At 32.9% G+C, this 18,694-nt stretch overlaps 1 protein-coding gene across 1 annotated transcript in view; it reads left to right on the forward strand.

The window, feature by feature from the left end:
- The first annotated feature begins 1,542 nt into the window (after positions 1-1,542).
- LOC129248625 (uncharacterized) overlaps positions 1,543-18,694 on the forward strand; it is a 31,968-nt gene continuing 14,816 nt past the window's right edge. The window contains exons 1-2 of the mRNA XM_054888248.1: positions 1,543-1,707; positions 7,333-7,550. Of these exons, the coding sequence (XP_054744223.1) occupies positions 1,690-1,707; positions 7,333-7,550 (236 nt within the window). The 5' untranslated portion in view covers positions 1,543-1,689. The remainder of the gene's footprint in view (positions 1,708-7,332; positions 7,551-18,694) is intronic.

Below are 18,694 nucleotides of genomic sequence, written 5' to 3' on the forward strand. Positions count from 1 at the left end.
ACCGTTATGCACCTTTTACAAACCATTATTTTCAACACAGGAAATAAACTGAAAAACATGCGCTTTTGTTTTACTTTCAAATCGACGCAGTTTTAAGCAGTTTTGCGGCACGACAATGCGTTCTTTCCCAGTGGGATCTGCTTTGCCGTACCTTACCTGCTATAATAATCAAACCAGCTCTTTGTATATACCCGCGACTAGTTTTCATGTATTTATTTGAACCGAATGCCGCTTTAATTGCAAATTATTTGGCTTAGATGTGATTTAAAAAATTTTAATTACTATTTTTGCAATTTCATCTGAGAACTATAAAAGAAGATCTCCGCCAAATTTGGACAAAAAAATTTAGATTGCGGCCGAGCAAAATACCTTAAAACTGCGATCATCATGGCTGAATGATTAAAGCAACCATCAATCGCTATTTACGAGCACAACTGTTGGCGGCTGCTTAACTGCAATGGCTGTTGGTGATCAGCACCAACTGATCTTCAAATCAGCGAAAGTGCGATCGTGCTGGCAATGAACGTTGTTGCCAAAATGCTAGCATCTGTTTGACTGAATGAATGTTGTGTTTGCTAGCCATTTGACCGCGCGTTTCTGCCACTTTGAGGCTTTTAGCCCAAGACAAGCGATCGCAAGACCAGCAGACAGCTAATAGCCTGAGCTACCAGCCAGTCAGCCAGCCAGCCAGCCAGCCAGCCAGCCAGCCATCTGTGTGAGTTTGCAACATTTGGCATGAGATTGCGGGGCATGACGAAGATGTTGCAGATGCAGATGAAATTAAGTTAAAGTGAATGAAGTGCACAAACAAAAGCAGAAAAAGAAAAAAAAGAAAGAAAAACGAAACAAAATTATAGCAATTGAGAGACGAATTTAAAGGAAAAACGAAAATGAAATTAAAAGCATGTGAATCGGAGAGCGCTGATATGTGGCTTATGAAGTTCGCCATAACGATCATTAAGCAGCGTGGCAGAAGATCACAAGTCCGGTGTCTCAAAACAATAACAGTAATATTAGTCACAATAAAATGGAAATAAAAACAAAAACATTACCAACAAAGTCAAACAGTCGACAGCAGTGGAGAGCAGCCGACCGACTATGAGCGATCGACGAACCAAAACGATGATCGCCGGAAAACTGCTGAGAGTTTGTGTTATTTCTGCTATTTTTCTTTGAGTGTGTTTTGGTTTTTGGTGTTTGGTCTTTGGTGGTGAGGCAATGAAACCGAAAGTGATCGCACACGATCCACAAAAATAGCAACAACATCAACAAGTGCGACAATATAGCATTTGCCGCAATGAACGCAAAAGCAAAAATAAAATCCAAAACGCTGAAGCCTTCTTCAGTTGCACCAGAAGAAGTTGCCGTACCACTCGTCGCCGCCGCCACCACCCACCGCACTGACGACGCTACGCTTGCGCAGATAGTTTGCTCTGCGCTTGCGCTACGTCTTCGCTGGCGCATGCTCGCCGAAACGGTTTTTGCGAAGCGTACCTATATAAGCGACGAACTCCGCAGCAGAGTCATGCAGAAAGACGCGCCGCGCCGTACAGTGTATTTGGTATCTTGTTTACTAGTGTATTTTTAATTGGGTTTCATTGGTAAACCTCTTCAGTAGCAAGCGCCGAGCATCCTTAAATACTACTCCTCCGAAGAAACTATAATTAGTTTTCAAAAATTTCAAACAAAATGAAGCGTTTTTGTGCGGTACGTGGAATGACGAGTTGATGCTTTGCTTCTTTTTTTCTATATGAAAAGTGATTTTTTTAAAACTTAAGCTGTAAAAAAATATTGAAAATCGGAAAAATTCTATAGGACTAAAAATATACAGAAAAATATAAAGAAATATGAAGAAATAACAGAAAAAGAGGCTAATAAAAATATGTATTGGAAAAGAAAGTAAAAAAAAAAATGTTTTCTAAAAACTTAATAATTAAAAACAAACAAATAAGTGCATAGCAAAATAATTCAAGCGATACAAATAATACTTCCCTAAATAAACAATATTTGAAAAATATTTACTTAATAAGTATAACATATAACAAAAAATGAAAAAAAAAAATGGAATAACATATTTTTAAAAAATATAAAATTTAACAGAAAACTAAAATAATTTGAAAAATATTTATTTAAAAAGTATAAAATTTAACAGAAAACTAAAATAATTTGAAAAATATTTATTTAAAAAGTTTAAAATTTAATAAAAATTAAACTAATTTGAAAAATATTTATTTAAAATTATAAAATTGAAAAATATATTTTTAAAACTATAAAATTTCAATTTTATTTAAAAAGTATAAAATTTAATAAAAATTAAAATAATATAAAAAATATTTATTTAAAAAGTATAAAATTTAATAAAAATTAAAATAATTTAAAAAATATTTGTTTAAAAAGTTTAAAAGTTAATAAAAATTAAAATAATTTGAAAAATATTTATTTGAAATTATAAAATTAAAAAATATATTTTTAAAACTATAAAATTTCAAGAAAAATCAAATAATTGTAAAAATATTTATTTAAAGAGTATAAAATGGAACAAAACTTACAAAAATACAATTTTACAAAATTTAAAGAAAACAAAATTGAAACATTGTTTCAAAAAAAAGAAAAAATCTGAAAAACTAAACTTAAAGTCATTTAAAAAAGAAAAAAATAATAATACAAAATATGAAATCCTTTTGATTGTACAATTTTTAAAATCAATTAATCAATTTAATTAAAACAATTTCAATTTAATTAAAACAATTTTTGCCTAGTTAAAAACAATTTTTTTTTAAATTGTTGAACTTTTCGTTTTACTTTTTTTAACCTTAAAAATTTATTATAAATATGTGGCACATAAAGAACTCGAAATGAAATTCTGAAATGAAATTCGATTTGAAGAGCTTGCGTTAAAGCGAAACTCTTATAAACAACTCTTACATAACCTAAATAAGCAAAATATAGGGTTATCTAATAAGGGGTGTTATTTTGATATTCAAAGAAAAATGCTATTTTTTAATATAAATGAACGGATGTTTATTTCATTATAAAGAGAAAGGTATGCCGTTAATAGTGGAAAAAACATCAGGCAAATGACCACCACGGGCACGCTTACAGAACAATATCCTTTTCATGGAATTTTCCATAACCGAATTGCAAAGTGGCTGTCCTATGTCCTCGACAGCCTCACGAATTCCATCTTTTGGCGTAGACCTTCTCTTTCACGTGGCTCCAAAAAAAAAGTGACAAGGCGTTAAATCACAAGATCTTGGTGGCCAATTGTGATCACCTCTTCAAGAGATAACACGGTCCGGATACTTCTCCCGTAAAATATCAATGGTTTCGTTGCTTGTGTGGCACGTAGCGCCATCTTGTTGAAAATAAACGTTGTCCAGATCAACACCCTCCATTTCCGGCCATAAAAAATTGTTAGATAATCGATAGATAACACCTGTTATTGGAAGACCCTTTAGTTATTGTGCACAAATCGCATAATTCAATTTAACTTTGTGCTTTTCATACTAATAATTTTGTTTCATAAAAAGTATAACAGTATAAAAATTAACGTACTTATACCAGAACAAGCATAAAGTAGTTCGTATTCATTTATTTTCAAGTAAATTTTTTTCGAGAAAAATTTAATTTCGGTTGAATTTAAATTTACGAAAAACAAAAAAAACCAGCAAATTATTTACAGTTTATTTCTAACAAGACAATTTCTTTTAAAGTATGTATTTTTTAATTTTTTGAAATAATGCATTTGAAAACTTTAACTTAAATGGCTCATAAACACTTTATTATTGCAAAAATGATGCTGAAAAGAAATCAACTGAAAAATGTTTAATAACTTTTTTGTGAAAAATTTTATTTGCGCTAAGTGTATACACTAAAAAAGAGCGTGCACAATTAACACTGTCATAAAAAATTAAAAACAAATTTTCTTTTAAATTAAAAATTTTTTCTTTTAAATTAAATTTTTTTTTTTAATTTTTTTTGTTAATTAGATTTTTTTTTAATATTTGAACCTACCCAAATAATAAAAGTTTTCTTATTAAAAATGTTTTTTTTTTTATTTTCTTTTTTCAATAAAATGTTTTTTAATATTTGAACCTACCCAAATAATAAAATTTTTTTCATTTAAAATTTTTTTTTTTGTTAGTTTTTTTTTTAATTTTTGAATCTACCCAAATAACTCATTTTAAAGAATTAATTTGCTCGGCTCATAAGTTCTTTGAAATTCCAATATATATATGTATATATTACATCCAAATGGCGCTTACACCCTTTTCTAGCTCTTTGGCCTAGCTTCTCCTCCTATATGTGGCGTGCATCTTAATGTCTTTCCACAAATTGAGGGACCTAAAGCTGTAAGGCGACTCAGGGACTTCCAAAAGGAAACTTAAAAAATTGCAATTCAAATTTATTTGTCATTTCAAAAATATCTATTAAAAATAATTTATTTTAAAGATTGATTTGGCTTGGCTCATGAAAGTTTCTTTATTGTTCAGTTAACGGTAAAAAATACTCGACAATCGCAGTACAAATTTATTTGAAGAAATACTAATACTTTGAAGAAATACTTAACTGTACAGTGAGAAAAAAACTAGGATATTTAATTTTTTATAAAAAAAAAATTCATTAAAAATTATTTAAATTTATTAAAACTAAAAATCTTTGAATTATTAAATTTATAAAAAAAATAATGTATTAATTGTATTTAATGTATTTCTTTCTTTCTTTTTTGTATTTATTAATCTGTTATTTTTATTAAATTTATTTAACTTTTTTTTTAGTTTTATTAATATACAATTTTTTAATTAATCAACGCAAATATAAACAAAATATTTGATATTTTTGAGTATAACACCAAGGTTTTGCCTACAAAAACTGAAATGCATTTCTTGGGAAATATGCTCATAGTCCAATAACTTAAGTTTCAGTCAAAAAATAAATTAATTCCAACAAAAGTTTGCCATAAAATAAAAAAATTTAAATTGTGTCTGAATAAAATCATAAACAAACTCAACTAAAATTTTTCAATAAAATAAAAATGTAAAATGATGTCAGAAATAAAATAATATAATTGGCTCTTATACATTTTATTGGGTGTTTGGCCAAACTCCTCTTCCTATTTGCGGTGTGCACCTACAGTTTTATGCCGCCTCCGAACGGCAGATGGTTTTTTATGAGCAACTTTTTCATGGCCGAAAAACATTCGGAAGTGGGCCATTGCCTGCCGAGGGGTGACCACTTCTAGAAACATTTTTTTTTAACATTTGATTTTTCAAGTTGCACCCATTCGGCTAACCAAAAGTATATTTTTCACATCGCATGCATTTTTTTTTGAATACCTGACTTCAATTTCAATGATAATTTAAAGCTTTTATGATAATTTATAAAAATACTAGCATTTCCCAATGGGCTTCGCACCACCATACATAAAATTTTTTTTTTATATCGCAAGAAATTTTTCATACTAAGTTTTCTTTATAGAACTCGTAAAATGTTTAAACAGTTTAATTAGTTGATTTTTTTCATTCAACATACTTTCTAAAGATGTCACAATAGCCTTTTCTGTACTTTTTTAAAATTTGATTGTGGTGGTCACCTATATACAGGTAAGGTGAAAGAGCCGATAAAAACTTGTAATTAAACTTTGATTCTTTAATTTCCATTTCAATTTTTTACGCTAAATAAATTATGCTAAAATAAATAAAGTTAAAAATGTTTTTGCAGTTCCTTGAATGCTCCAGTTTTTTTTTATATTTTCGTTCAAAATTAATATTAACATAATACACTTACAACCACAACAGTACAACAGAAACGCTCATAAGCGGCTGTGTATTTGTTGTTGTTTTTCCCATACAGGCATTTCGTATGAGAGGAAGCCATTACTCACATAAAATGTCATAACTCAGAAACGGCTGCACCAATTTCAATCAAACTTCACACAAACTACCTCCTCAAAGATAGAAAAGAACTCTATAATTTTTGTGTCAATCGGTTCGGCGGTTCTTGAGTTATAAGATTACCAAGGAAATGTAACTTCTTTTTATATATATAGATATGTAATTAATTAGATTAGGTTAGGTTAGCAAGGTTAGCAGGCCTTCAAAGATATAATCGCCAAGATATTTGGCATGGCTTCTTTGAAGTACACCGAAGTGCACCGAGGAGGTGTTGTACCGACTCAATTTCTTCTTCATTTTCACAACTCCTGCAGAAGTCATTTTAAGGTACAACCATTCTACTGGCTAGGGTGCCAATAGCGCAATGACCCGTTATAACACTTGTGAGAAGGCTGGTAGTTGATCTGTTGAATCAATTGACATTTTGTCCTTTTAAGATTTACTTTCGGCCAGAGCGCTTTGGAGGCCCTGGAGTTAATGATTTAATTAGTAGTCAGTTAGTTGAATTAAGTGAGTTCGAACTATGTTTTGAAAATGAAATGAGACTGTACAAGATTTAGCAACTCAATAAAAATTTAGAAAATTCGTAAGAAACAAAATTCTAAAAAATTAAAAAAAAAAATGCGTAAAATTAGTCAGCGTCACATAGCGCAATGGTAAACTGCAGGCATAAACAATTAAAGTATAAGAAACTTAGTGAATTGTAAACTTAGGTGAATTAGACACAAAAATCGCAAAAACTTAATGAAAAGTTTAAATTTCATGCAGCTATTAAATAAACATAATTCGCGTTGTAGACCTCGGCCACCGGTGTTCATTCTCTGATTAGTTTTAGTATTTTATATTATATTAATTCCAATAAATAAATAAATGAATAAATCTAACATTATTTCTTTAAAACTATAAACTAATTTATAAAAAAATTGTTAATAGTTCATAAAAAACAAAATTTATACATTTTTGAAATATAATAATAACAATTTAATATAAATATACACTTAACGAAATAACGATAGAACCAAATGAAGTAAAAAAAATATATAAAAAAAATATTTTTTAAACTTTGTACAATTATAAATTATTTAACAAATAACTGCTTAGCCGTGCCAGCAACAAAGACCTTCGGCTAAAAAAAATATATAAAAAAATTAAAAATGCTTTTTATTTGGTTTATTTTATATTTTGATTAATTTAATTTAATTTTTTTTTTTATATTTTTCATATTAATTTAATTATGAAATAAAATAAATAAAAAGCCTTAAATAAAAATATTTCCATGAAGCAAGCCCATAATAATTAAATATCACAAAATTAAAACCTCTCGCTTGCACATTTTTACGCTTATTTAAGCGAATCGTCAATTGTCATAGTCGCTCTTCTAATGAATCTTCTCCAATTGTTCTTTCTCTCTCCCTCTCTCTCGCGCTCCACTCCATAGGTTTTACTTGTTTTGGTAGCAGCTGGTTTGGCAGCAGCACGCCCAGAACCACCTCGCGACAGCTACAGCGCCCCACCACCCAGCAGCTATCAACCATCGGCGCCCAGCGGCGGCTATGGACCACCACCGGTGTATGGACCACCGCAACAGCCGCCTGTGGTGCATAAGCACGTCTATGTGCATGTGCCACCACCAGAGCCAGAGTACCAGCCACCAAGGTGAGTTAGTGCAGAAGAGCGTGGAAGTAGAAAATAAAGAAGGGGTTTACAAAAAGTAGAGAAAAAAATTAGAACAGTCAAAAGAAAAAATATAAGAATAGTCAAATAAAAAGTATTGAAATGGGGATTAGTGAGACTTTTGTAAGCAGGCGTAGTTTAGTCTTAAGCTTAAAATTGAATAGTCGTGTAAAGATTTTTTAAGTCTTATAGTTTGATATAGGGTGTTCGAATGGAGATACTTGGATATGTAAAAACACCTTTCAAGATTCACATTTTCTTTATGGTAAAGTTCATCAGTGAGTCTGTTTCGAAAAATTATTACTGAAACCCTGAGTTTATGTAGCGGACTCTAAATCGTTTGAATTGGGTGCAGAAATTGCTCCACAGGATAAGCTGCGCGTGCTATAGTGGATAACTTTGAGTCAACACATTCACTATGGAATATGTTTGTGTCTGTGAAACAATGCAGCTAACCAAGTATCGCAAACATCGCAGTTATAAGTGATTCAGCTCAAAATGAGAAAATCAGACGCTGACACGCCATTCATAAGATTTGGGCTTATCTCAGCACACTTGTAATGAATTTAAAGTACAAATCTTGACCTAATTCCTTATATACCTGTGTATACTTTCCCATGGTTCACAAAAGGAACATAGGTCAATTCCTTGTAGCATCAAATAAACTCACGAAGTGAAGCCTTTAGATCGCTTGAAGTGCGAAAAAAACTTTTTCGTTTATTATCTTCCTATTCAAAAACCCTAAATGAAAACCTCATTAAGTTGCCTGAAAAAGCCATAGGAATTGCCATTGTTAGCGCTCCCTTATTCGCTATTTAGCTCGTAGTAGTTTGAAATATCGAGAGTTGGCTGCAGCCAAGTGCCAAATTGTCTAACAGGTGAACTTATCTTTGTGTCAAATTTAAAGGTATTTGCGCTTATTAAATAATTGCAAACATATATTCACATATATAGTACATATTTGTGCGTATGCTTATAAGTATGTGCCTCATTGTGTGCCGACGAAATTATTGCTCTCTTTCAGTTGAAAAATGATATTGACAATTTCCTTTGAAGCCATAATAAACCAAGTCAATTGAGTCAAACAAGCGAATACAAATCATAAAAATGCCGGACAAAGCAATAGTAAACCACGTTGACACAGTAGACAGTCGTGTTTTTATTTCATATAAATTTTCATTGGAAAAAATTCAATATTATTTATATCTCAAGCATCGGTAGAGGGTAGCACAGATTAATAGATATTGCATTGGTGTTGTTGCGCTGCGCAATTGAGCCATTCAAATGGCGTTTATTGGGTAAAGTAAGAAGCTGAACGAAAGAAACTAGTGACACATATTTCTCAAGGCAACAACAAATTGTGAATGATAAATGATTTCACAAAAATCAAAAAAAAAACAAATTTAAATTAAAAAAGAATAACTAACAACAAAATAGCGATAATTTGTGAATTGTAAATTGTTGAAAATATTAAGAAAATAAAACAAATTTTATTGAAGTGAAGCAGTGACATTAAAACTAAAAACAAAAAAAGTAATTAGGTGTTTGGCCAAGCTCCTCATCCTACGTGCGGTATGCGTTTTGATGTTGTTCCACAAATGGAAGGACCTACAGTTTTAATCCAACTTCGAATGGCAGACCTTTTTTATGAGGGACAGAAATATACTCGGAGGTTTGCCATTCATTGCCTGCTGAGGAGCGACCGCTGTTAAAAAAAAAAACTATTGCATTACCGTAAATAAATGCAGTAGCTTTTCTAACACTCCTTTTTTTGCTTTACACTGAACTCACCACACCTCGGTGGCAAATGCTGCTACTACAACTGATCAGATAATTCACCCAAATACTGTCCTTCATCATGACTGACATATACATCTTTAGCTTCCTTGACTAAATGAACGCTTTACCTATCTTCATAGTGCATAATCGAAATAATGAGGTGTATGTCTATTAAACGTTTACATGTTGCCAAGGGCATGGGTGTGTCGGCATTGTGCTGACTAATTCGGAGCGAGGAGCCAAATCTAGCTAACTCAACTCATACGCATGATCGAGGGGATCCAATTGAGTTATCAAAGGGACCGCGCTTTGTTGCAAGTTATCTCAATTCAACTAAATATTTGTAGAAACGTTGATGGAGTAGCAAATAATTACTACGTCAACGGGTAGTCTGTTGTCGAATTCTGCTCACTCATTTGACAAGCATTCACACAGTCGACCAATCAGTCGATGTTCATATGGCAACGAAGTAATGGCTCTGCTGACTTTATTCGCAGCGCAATCTTAGTTTATTTTATAAGCAAACAGCTGTCTTGACCCCAGTGACGTCAGCCAATCAGCTGATTTTTTTTAAATTCGCTGAGAGCTGGTCACACCTTCAAAAAAATGTAATATTTGGATCGCGAAGGAGGTTGACAAGGAGGTTCTGTCACATAATTATAAAAACAGGTGCTAACAGGAGGTTCACATTGACCAGCTACTTTCAGCGAAAATTTTCTTGTTATCGCTAATAACTCTCAGCAAATATCGACTGCATGTGGCAGCATGCGTGTCGTGTGTGCAATCGGAGGGCACAGCTCGCTTACTTACAACTCAATATTCGTCCGCTTCGCATGTCGCTAAATGTAACGGAAAATGCTGACAAGCTCCATGTTGCATGCAGCATCGGCGGCACTTTGTTAGTAGCAAATCAAATACATATTTATGAGTTGCAATTTGTGTTGCTACCGCCGCGATTTGTAGCATGCGTGCTGGCATATAAATTGTAAATTTTTACAACTGCAATTTGTTATTGTGTTTGCTTCTTGTTTTTTTTCTTTTGTTTTTTTTTTTTTGTTTTTTTTCTTGTTGTTTAAGTGGGAATTTCAAAATGCATGTAAGTGTTTGCAAAGTAAAATTTTTGCGATTCACGCCTTGGTGAGAGCGGCGCACGCTCATACATAAGCATTAGGGGGGGTCAGCTTGCATGGAACAAATTGACAATTTGTCTCGACATCGTGGGCATCAGATTCGGTTTTTACATAAATGTTTAAGAAAAAAGTCCAGTCAGTTGCCAACCTCAAATTTTAGAAGAAAATTTCTCTAACTAATATGAAAGTAGGGAAGGAGTTACAGATATGAAGGTAGAAAGCAGAAAAAATGCAGCTTCTGTTGGAAGTGAAGAGTCTAAAGCCAAAATAATTGCAAATTACTTCTTCATTGCAGACAAAAATAATAATTAGAGGAAAAAACTAAAAAAAATATATACTTTTAAAAGTTTAAAATAAATTTTTTAAATATTGGAAAATTTTATTTGTTCTTGATTTTTTGCACATTTCAATTTGATTTACATATAATAAATTACATACAGTCCATTTTTTTATTGCAATATTAAAATCTTACATTAAACTTATTATATCTTAAGGTCAAAAAATAGATATGAAAAAAAAAATTCTTCGCACCAAAAAAATCCTAAGCACAAATTTGTACTAAATATTAATAAGAGAAATTAATATTCATAATACTTTGTTCAGTATTAATCTTCATATTAGCTACGTATTAATTAAAAATAGTTTTTTTTCAAATTTTGTTGGCTCGAAATTGGCTTTAGTGGACTTTTTTTCTTAGAATTTCATGTCAACGACCCGCTCTAATACATGTGCAAATATGTCCGTGCATAATTACAATATTAAAATGCTTATATATGTGTATGTATAAGTGTAGATATTCAGCGTTTGTTCACTTTTTAGTTGCACAAATGCCACGCAAGAAATAAATAATTATTCAAAAACTCGCGCAGTCATATTGTTTTTAATTATTCGCATTTTGTTGGCACTCTGCCTCATACAAATTTCAATTTCAACACTCTCTGCCACATTTCAAAAGTGTTGCATATATTTGGCACCATTTCTTCTGTTATACCTTGGGAAACACTATTTGTCGCATGACATCTTTTTACAAGAAAAAAAAATAAAAAAATAATATAATAAGAAAATAATAATAAAATAAAAAAAATAATAAAATTTACTTGCACTTGAATTTACGAGTGATTTGTTATTCTTATGATTAACTCAAATGCGTGCAAGAGCTGTGTGATTTACAAAAAATTGGAAGCCGATTTGCTCTAAGTAGCTTTGTGTGACTCATCCAGAAATCTTGCTGATTGTGACAATACAAATTTTAAGCCCTAGAATTCGTTAGAATCAAAGAGGCAATGTTTCAACAAAAATATTTTTGAAAAAAATAGTCTAATCGGAGAATTTGTAAAACTATTAACTCGCCCCTCCCGTTGCCTTACGTTGCTCCATGCAGAACATCTTTGGCATCGGGTGTTTTTTAGCTGCATGCGAACTATCCATATCGATAAATGTGGTTTGACAGCTGAGAATAGCAAACTGTGTTGACCTTTTCGTTCAGTAAGATATGAACCATTTAAATACCCATTTAGCCTGAGTGTCTTAGGAGCCACCAAATCTCCTGGTGCTCCTTGGCTCGACCTTTTCAAATTTCAATTTTTCAAGCTATGAATCCTTTAACGCCAGAAAACCGCTTCCAAATTGTGAAAATTTACCGAAGTGTTGAAGAAAATGCCGTTCGATTCGTCTTCATTGTCAACTTGTTGGACTTTTTCCTTACGGATCTTCGCTTCCATTTCTATAAAATATAACTCGTGCAAGAATTGCAGCCCAATGACCATCATTTGCGTTGTATTTTTGCTGGTTGGGCTCATTTAAATTTCTACTTCAGATTTATTGGATAAAGTAGTCAGGAATTGGACTGATCGAATGGGCCATGTAACTCGTTACTGCGATGGGCCTATGCTGGATTCCATGTGCAAAAAATAAATGTCATGAAATTATCTATCAGATTATAATAAAAAAATCATTCCAGCACCATTTTTGTTTTGTATTACCAGTTTAAATTCTGAAGCTCTTAAAACCCACTCGATTACTTAAATGTGTTTTTAGAGTTGTCATGCGTTTTTTGAATAAACTCTAAAATTTTTATTTAGGATTGCCAAGCGATTTTTTTTTTAAGATTTTCGAAGGACAAATTATTGTTGTTTCAAAAGTACTTGCATTTGATGTCAGTTGTTATTAAAAAAATAAATGTTTTTTGTTATTAAAAAATATATTTTTTTGTATTAAAAAATGTCTTTTTTATACAATGTTTTAAATTAAAAAAAAAATTATATAAAATATGTCAGGTTTTTGGGCTATTGAGGATCGAAACATTATAAATACCTAATAAACATGCTTTCAGGGTTGCCTGTGGGAGCATTTGAGTAAAGTTCTAAATTATTTTTTTAGGGCTGCCACGAGTGTTTGGGAAAAGTTCTAAAATATGTTTTTAAGGCTGCCATGCCTTTTTTTAACAAGGTCTTAGCGACCAATTCTCCTACATCATCATAATTTCCTTTATCTCTCATTCAAGCATAGGACCTCAATAAATCATTTTCACCTGATCCTATTTTTTTCTTACAATTTTAGTGCGTTTCACAATTTTGCGCATTCATCGACTTCTTTTTTGTAGCGATCTTCTCCTTGTAGTTTAAGGTCGGACCGTCTTGTGGCTTCCTTGGTGCTTTCAATCAAGAGCGTGTCGACAGATTTCCGTTGCATCTTTTCGCAGTGTGTGACCTACTCTTTCGTAATTGTATATGGTTGGCCATTGACTGCAAGTAGCAATTTTTATATAACTCATCGCTGCTGAAGACGTTTGGCCACCCCTCAGGGTGTGGAGAATACGCCATAGTCGTCAGTTTATAAAAATTTGAATTTTTCCAATTAGATGATCGGCTACAAGCCAGGTCTCGTGTGAGCGGTAGTTGCTTAGTTTTTTTTTTTTTTGTTCTGGCCGGGATATCCTTTCCCGCACTATTCTCGGCAGGTAAAGTCTTTGATTTGCCTAGGCAGGTAAAATCTTCGATTGGTTTAACTTCTTTGCCATGAATCAGAAAATTGTTGTCAATTTTGGTCTTCGATTTCGTTTTGTCTATGTGGATTTTAAGGCCAATTCTGATTGCACATATTTGTAGATGTCTTGTAAAATAAAAATATGTTTTCGATGGAAAGGAAGTTTTGATTTTTACTAGCAAATTCAATTGCATTTTAAACCGAAAAAAGTTGAACAAAACCACTCATTCCAGTGTCCGTCCCACTCACGCAACGAGGAACTCTAATTAGTCTGTCGTCAGCAAGAGTAGATTTCCTACTACATTTATATATAAATATGAACAAATATCTATCATTTAAATTACTCCTTCTCTATGACCTAAAAACTAAGTAAAACGAAAAACGAAATTGGCGGCTCCAAAATAATTAAAACCAACTGCAACTTAAGTTTACACATTCCTAGCGTAGTTTAAAAGTTGTCTCACTAATGCGGAAACTGCGTGGTGCACATTGAACTTAGCACCATTTTAAGTAGCGGCATGGACCTAAAAGTCGTACAAAAATTTCCAAAAAAACCAAACCAGTGCTGTCAACTTAAGCAGAAATTGTCACAATGTCAACCATAGCGGCGATGGAGATGACAGCAAAAAGCAGCAAACGAAGTTGATCGCATTCAAGTGACAGGCGGCGACGGCGACGATATTTGCGAGAGTGACAATTGACGATCAATGCGGCAAACTTTTTATGGATATTGGAAAATGCGAAAAAATGTGAAAAAAGTAGAATAAAAGTCAAAAAGCAATCAGAGAAAAAGCAACTATTTGTGGCAACTTGTGTGGCGGGCACATGACCAAATCGCATTCACACACATCCAAACATACATGCCTACGTAAATTGGCATTAAAACAAAATAAATGAAATTTTTATTCAATACTCGTTCCACTGACTGACTGACAATTGAGACAATAATTGGAGATTTTATTGGAGCTGTTAATATTATATTTTTTTCGGTATTTCGATCAGGCATTTCAAAACTTTGTGCTGTAATTCATTTCAATAATTTTTTTCCTTTTTTGCAAATGCTTATCGGAAGACAATAATCTGTCGTAATCAACTTCCTTATTTTATTGCAACGTCATGTGTTTGTGTGTGTGTGTGTGTGGGCAATGAGTATCAACTTGAGGATCACTCCGCAGTGAAAGGCAGAGTTTGATGATTCATGCCTGTAATGCCTATCGTTTATTGTTATTTTATTGAAGAAATAAGTGTTAAATGTCTGTACGTTTAGATGCGACTAACTATGCAAATTAAATACCAGCAATAGTCTAATGGCCAACGCTACTTAACATACGAGCACAAATGTGTTTGGAAAAAGACAAAAAAAAACACAAAAAAAAAAAAGATTGATGTCTCTGCATGATTAATGTAAAATGATGAATGAAAACTCAGAGAAAGGCGGAAGTGTTGAAATGCTAATTACTTCGAAAGAGCTGTGAAGCTTCGCAGTTCATTAAAAGTAAGAAATGTTAAACACTTCTGCTGCTTCTTCTTTTTCGCCTTCTTCTCAATTGGCGTCGTAAACACTAAGGCTATGCTCGCGGCGCTCAGCAAAGTGCGCCACTCGTTTTTCTTTCTTGCACTAAATAGCGCGAATTGTAGAGTACGTTCTTTTTCACTAGATTTTCTTACACTCCTGAGGCTTTTCTTTTCCTCTGTTAACACCAGCACGTACGACATTACACTAGTTAGTGAGAGCGCTAAATTTCCATACTACGTGGTTGCGAAAAATTAATCACTCTAGCGAAAGATTTATAATTGTTGCGAATGGAGTTGGGAACTATTTATACAGCCACAGTACTCAAACAGGCAAGCAATGGAGTGCGTGCCAAAATAAAGATTTCTATTACCTAATTTTTTTTTAAGTTAGTAAAAAAGTTATTCAAAAACAAAATCGGATGATTATTTTTGCGCCACCTTATATATATTCATTGCTATAAAACTTGTACAGCTAATCGTCTCCCCAAAAGAGAAGCAGTGATTATTTTAGTGGCCACATTACTCAACGCAGTAGACGACGGCCGCTGTAAGTGCGAAGGCGAAAACTAAAAAAACAAACAGCTCGTCCTTCTATTCTTTGCGCGCTTTTATCAGCCACTTTTAGCTTATACATCAGGTCAGTCTTTTCAACTTCATTTTTGAATAAATATTACTTCGGGGAAAAAGAGATCCAACATTTTTGCGTAAAATTTATAATTTTAATTAATTTTATTTTTTAGAATTAAAAAAAAAAATTTAATGTCCATTTTCGATTTTCATTTGACATTTTGTGATTACAATAAAACGCATTTTTTAGTGAAGTCTTTTCATTTGCTTTGTTTGTGAAGCCACTCGTTAAAGCTTATTGTTACAAAAAAAAAACGACTTCTTTCTAATTTATTGATAATTTGCACGAATTCTTGTGCAAATCGAATTTTATTTGCTTGTTATTTGCCTGTTTTTGCTTGTGAACAAATAAATTGTCATCAAGTACTCAAAAAAGCCACCCTGAGCCTTCAACCCATAGGAGAAAATAGAAATGAATTTAATTATTTTGCCACCGTAAAAATAACCGATGGGAAGAAATCTGTTCACACCGCAATTCTGTGCAATTTCATGCTATTAAATGTATCCTAATTTTGGCAGCTGGTACCCATCAACCCGTTATGCGCTATCCGCTGGAATTCCATTTAAAGGGTTAAGAAGAGTATAATCCGTATACAACTTAATGATTTGAGGTGGATAAGAAACCCCCCATCCCCCTCATATCATATTATTAACTTTGTTTACTCTTCTCTCTTAAGCGATCATCTCCCATAAGTGGACACATTTTCAGTCCCTTAGATATCCGCTTAAGAAAGAGTACACTGTACTCTCTGTTTTATGTCGCTAAGCAGCTAGAAATAAAAGTGCCCTCCAATTAAGTGATCAAATGCGTAAAATAAATACCTACATCTTTTTTTCTTTTTTTTTCAAAGTATTCAACTGTAAATTTTTCTTGCAAAATTTTCCGGCTTTCCGTTCACAGCGTCAGCTAAAAATTAATTCCAGCTAATTACTAAGCCCAAAACGCCACTTTTAAGTAGACGAAATAAATACACTTACATTGCAAACTTACATACATACAAATATATGTAGCCATATAAAATGTTTGTGTGTGTGTATTGGTGGATTAAGACCAATTAGTTCAGCCAAAATAATATTTTGCATTATATGATTTTACTTTCATTTTGACGTTCGAAATATGTGTAACACCATACATAAGTGCCTAAGCGGCAATGGGTGACTAGTACAGGAGGCATCAACAACAACACCCGGCGATAACATCACAAAACCCAAATCCGTATTATACAAAATTGTAATGAGAAGTAAAATAGCTGAGGCAGCAATCAGGAAGTACAAAAATTTCAAGTATTTTTTGTTTTGGTTTTTCGCTTTTTCAGTGTGCCACATAAGGTTGCTACTACATTGTCGCCATGGGCGTGAAGCATGCCGGTATTCGCCTTAACAGTAAAAGTAGCTTACATCGTTTATGGTTTTCTAGGTTTTCTACAATTTCTGTATGTTTCTTTTTCGTCTTTTTTCTCCTTTTCTTGTTTGCAAATTACGGGGCTATAAATTTATTTTCACGTTACGATTTTAATGTTTTATTTTAATCAGTTTTTCCTACCATGCAATTTTTTTAATTAACTGTGTAGCGGCACATTAATACACGCACACTTATATATATGTGTGTGTGTGTGTCACAGTTTGAAATCACTATAAACTTTAGAGGAGTATAATAAATATAATATAAAACGTTACTAAAGTTCCTAAAAATAAAATTTATGCATTTAAAACTACGCTTCTAGATCTAGATTTATTTTAAAGAGCATAAATATTTTAGATTATTTTAAATAGTTTTGAATACTTTTAAAATTGTTGAATATTTTTTTTATTTTGGAATAGTTAATTTATTTTTATTTTCAAATATATATAGACGGTAGTAGATATATCCAATATTTTTATAGAGCCCTTTCTCCTTTCCATTATTATTTGGTCACATTTATCTGGGGCTCCTAGATCCCTTAACTCGAAACATAACTTAACTCGAAAATTATAGAAATTCGCTGAGAAACAGTCTGAACGCGAGTCTACATTAGTCGCACCTTAGTTTTCAAGGTCAGCTGAGAACCCAACGCACTGAATCGCAAGAGATTCGAGTCATTCATCTGTATCCCACTACTGCAGATATCGGATATCGTCAATAGTCTGGTTTAGAATTGAATTTGAATGAGCCTAGATGAAAGCCGGAGATATCCCTTCATAGACCCTCAGTTCTTAAGACTTGGGTGCTATTTAAAGTGGAGTCTCTATATTAAGGTACCGCGGTTAATTGGTTGGTTATGCGTGTAAAGCCAACTTTTTTTCTTGGTGGGTGTTGTCTACTGCTTTGATGGGAGTGACCACTAAAACAATCCCTCATTTTGTTTATTGTATTGGTCACCGCCATGTCGCTTCCAATCTTCTGCCTCAGAGCATCTCTTTCCACGAGCCATCTATCGCAACTAAAGAACGTGTGTTCGGCATCATCGCTCGGTCATTCGCAATATATGTACCTGGTAGTATCCGTGGCCCAAGAGGAACTGAGCCATGAAATAGTTCACTTTCCCGAAGCTCTTTTGAGCCCATGTGCCTATTGTGGGAATGAGTGCGTGGTTTGACATCTCCGCTCCGCGGTGATAGACTGAATTCTCGACTTAATTTTAATGGCAATACCAGGCTCATTCAGATTTGAATATTTTTTGGCGACTTGAAGAACAGTTTTGAATCTGTATTCCACTTCACTTTCACTTCAATGTAATAAACATTCTCTGATATACAAATCTCATAAATTAGTTTACGGGAATACGTAATAAGTAACTAAGCCAAAGATGGAACTATCTTTCGTTCCTAGGTAGAACAAAGGGTCTCAATAAACAATTTAAAACTAGCTTTATTTAAAGCTAGGAATTTCACTTGTCGCCAAAAGCGGCATGCTTGTAGCATTTCTGCATCTACTAGTCACCTGCATGTGCGCGATGATCTCCCACATCTGCGATTTCCTTGCTGGTTCCAGTCTAAAGCTGCTTTGGTAATGTCTTCATTAGGTTTCCATAGAGTGTGGCCACAGGCGTTTCTTTTAGCATATCCCAGAGATTAATAAATACTCGTATAATCCATTATATAAGCCGCTTT

This window comes from Anastrepha obliqua, chromosome 5 (genome assembly GCF_027943255.1).
Source record: "Anastrepha obliqua isolate idAnaObli1 chromosome 5, idAnaObli1_1.0, whole genome shotgun sequence".
NCBI lineage: Eukaryota > Metazoa > Arthropoda > Insecta > Diptera > Tephritidae > Anastrepha > Anastrepha obliqua.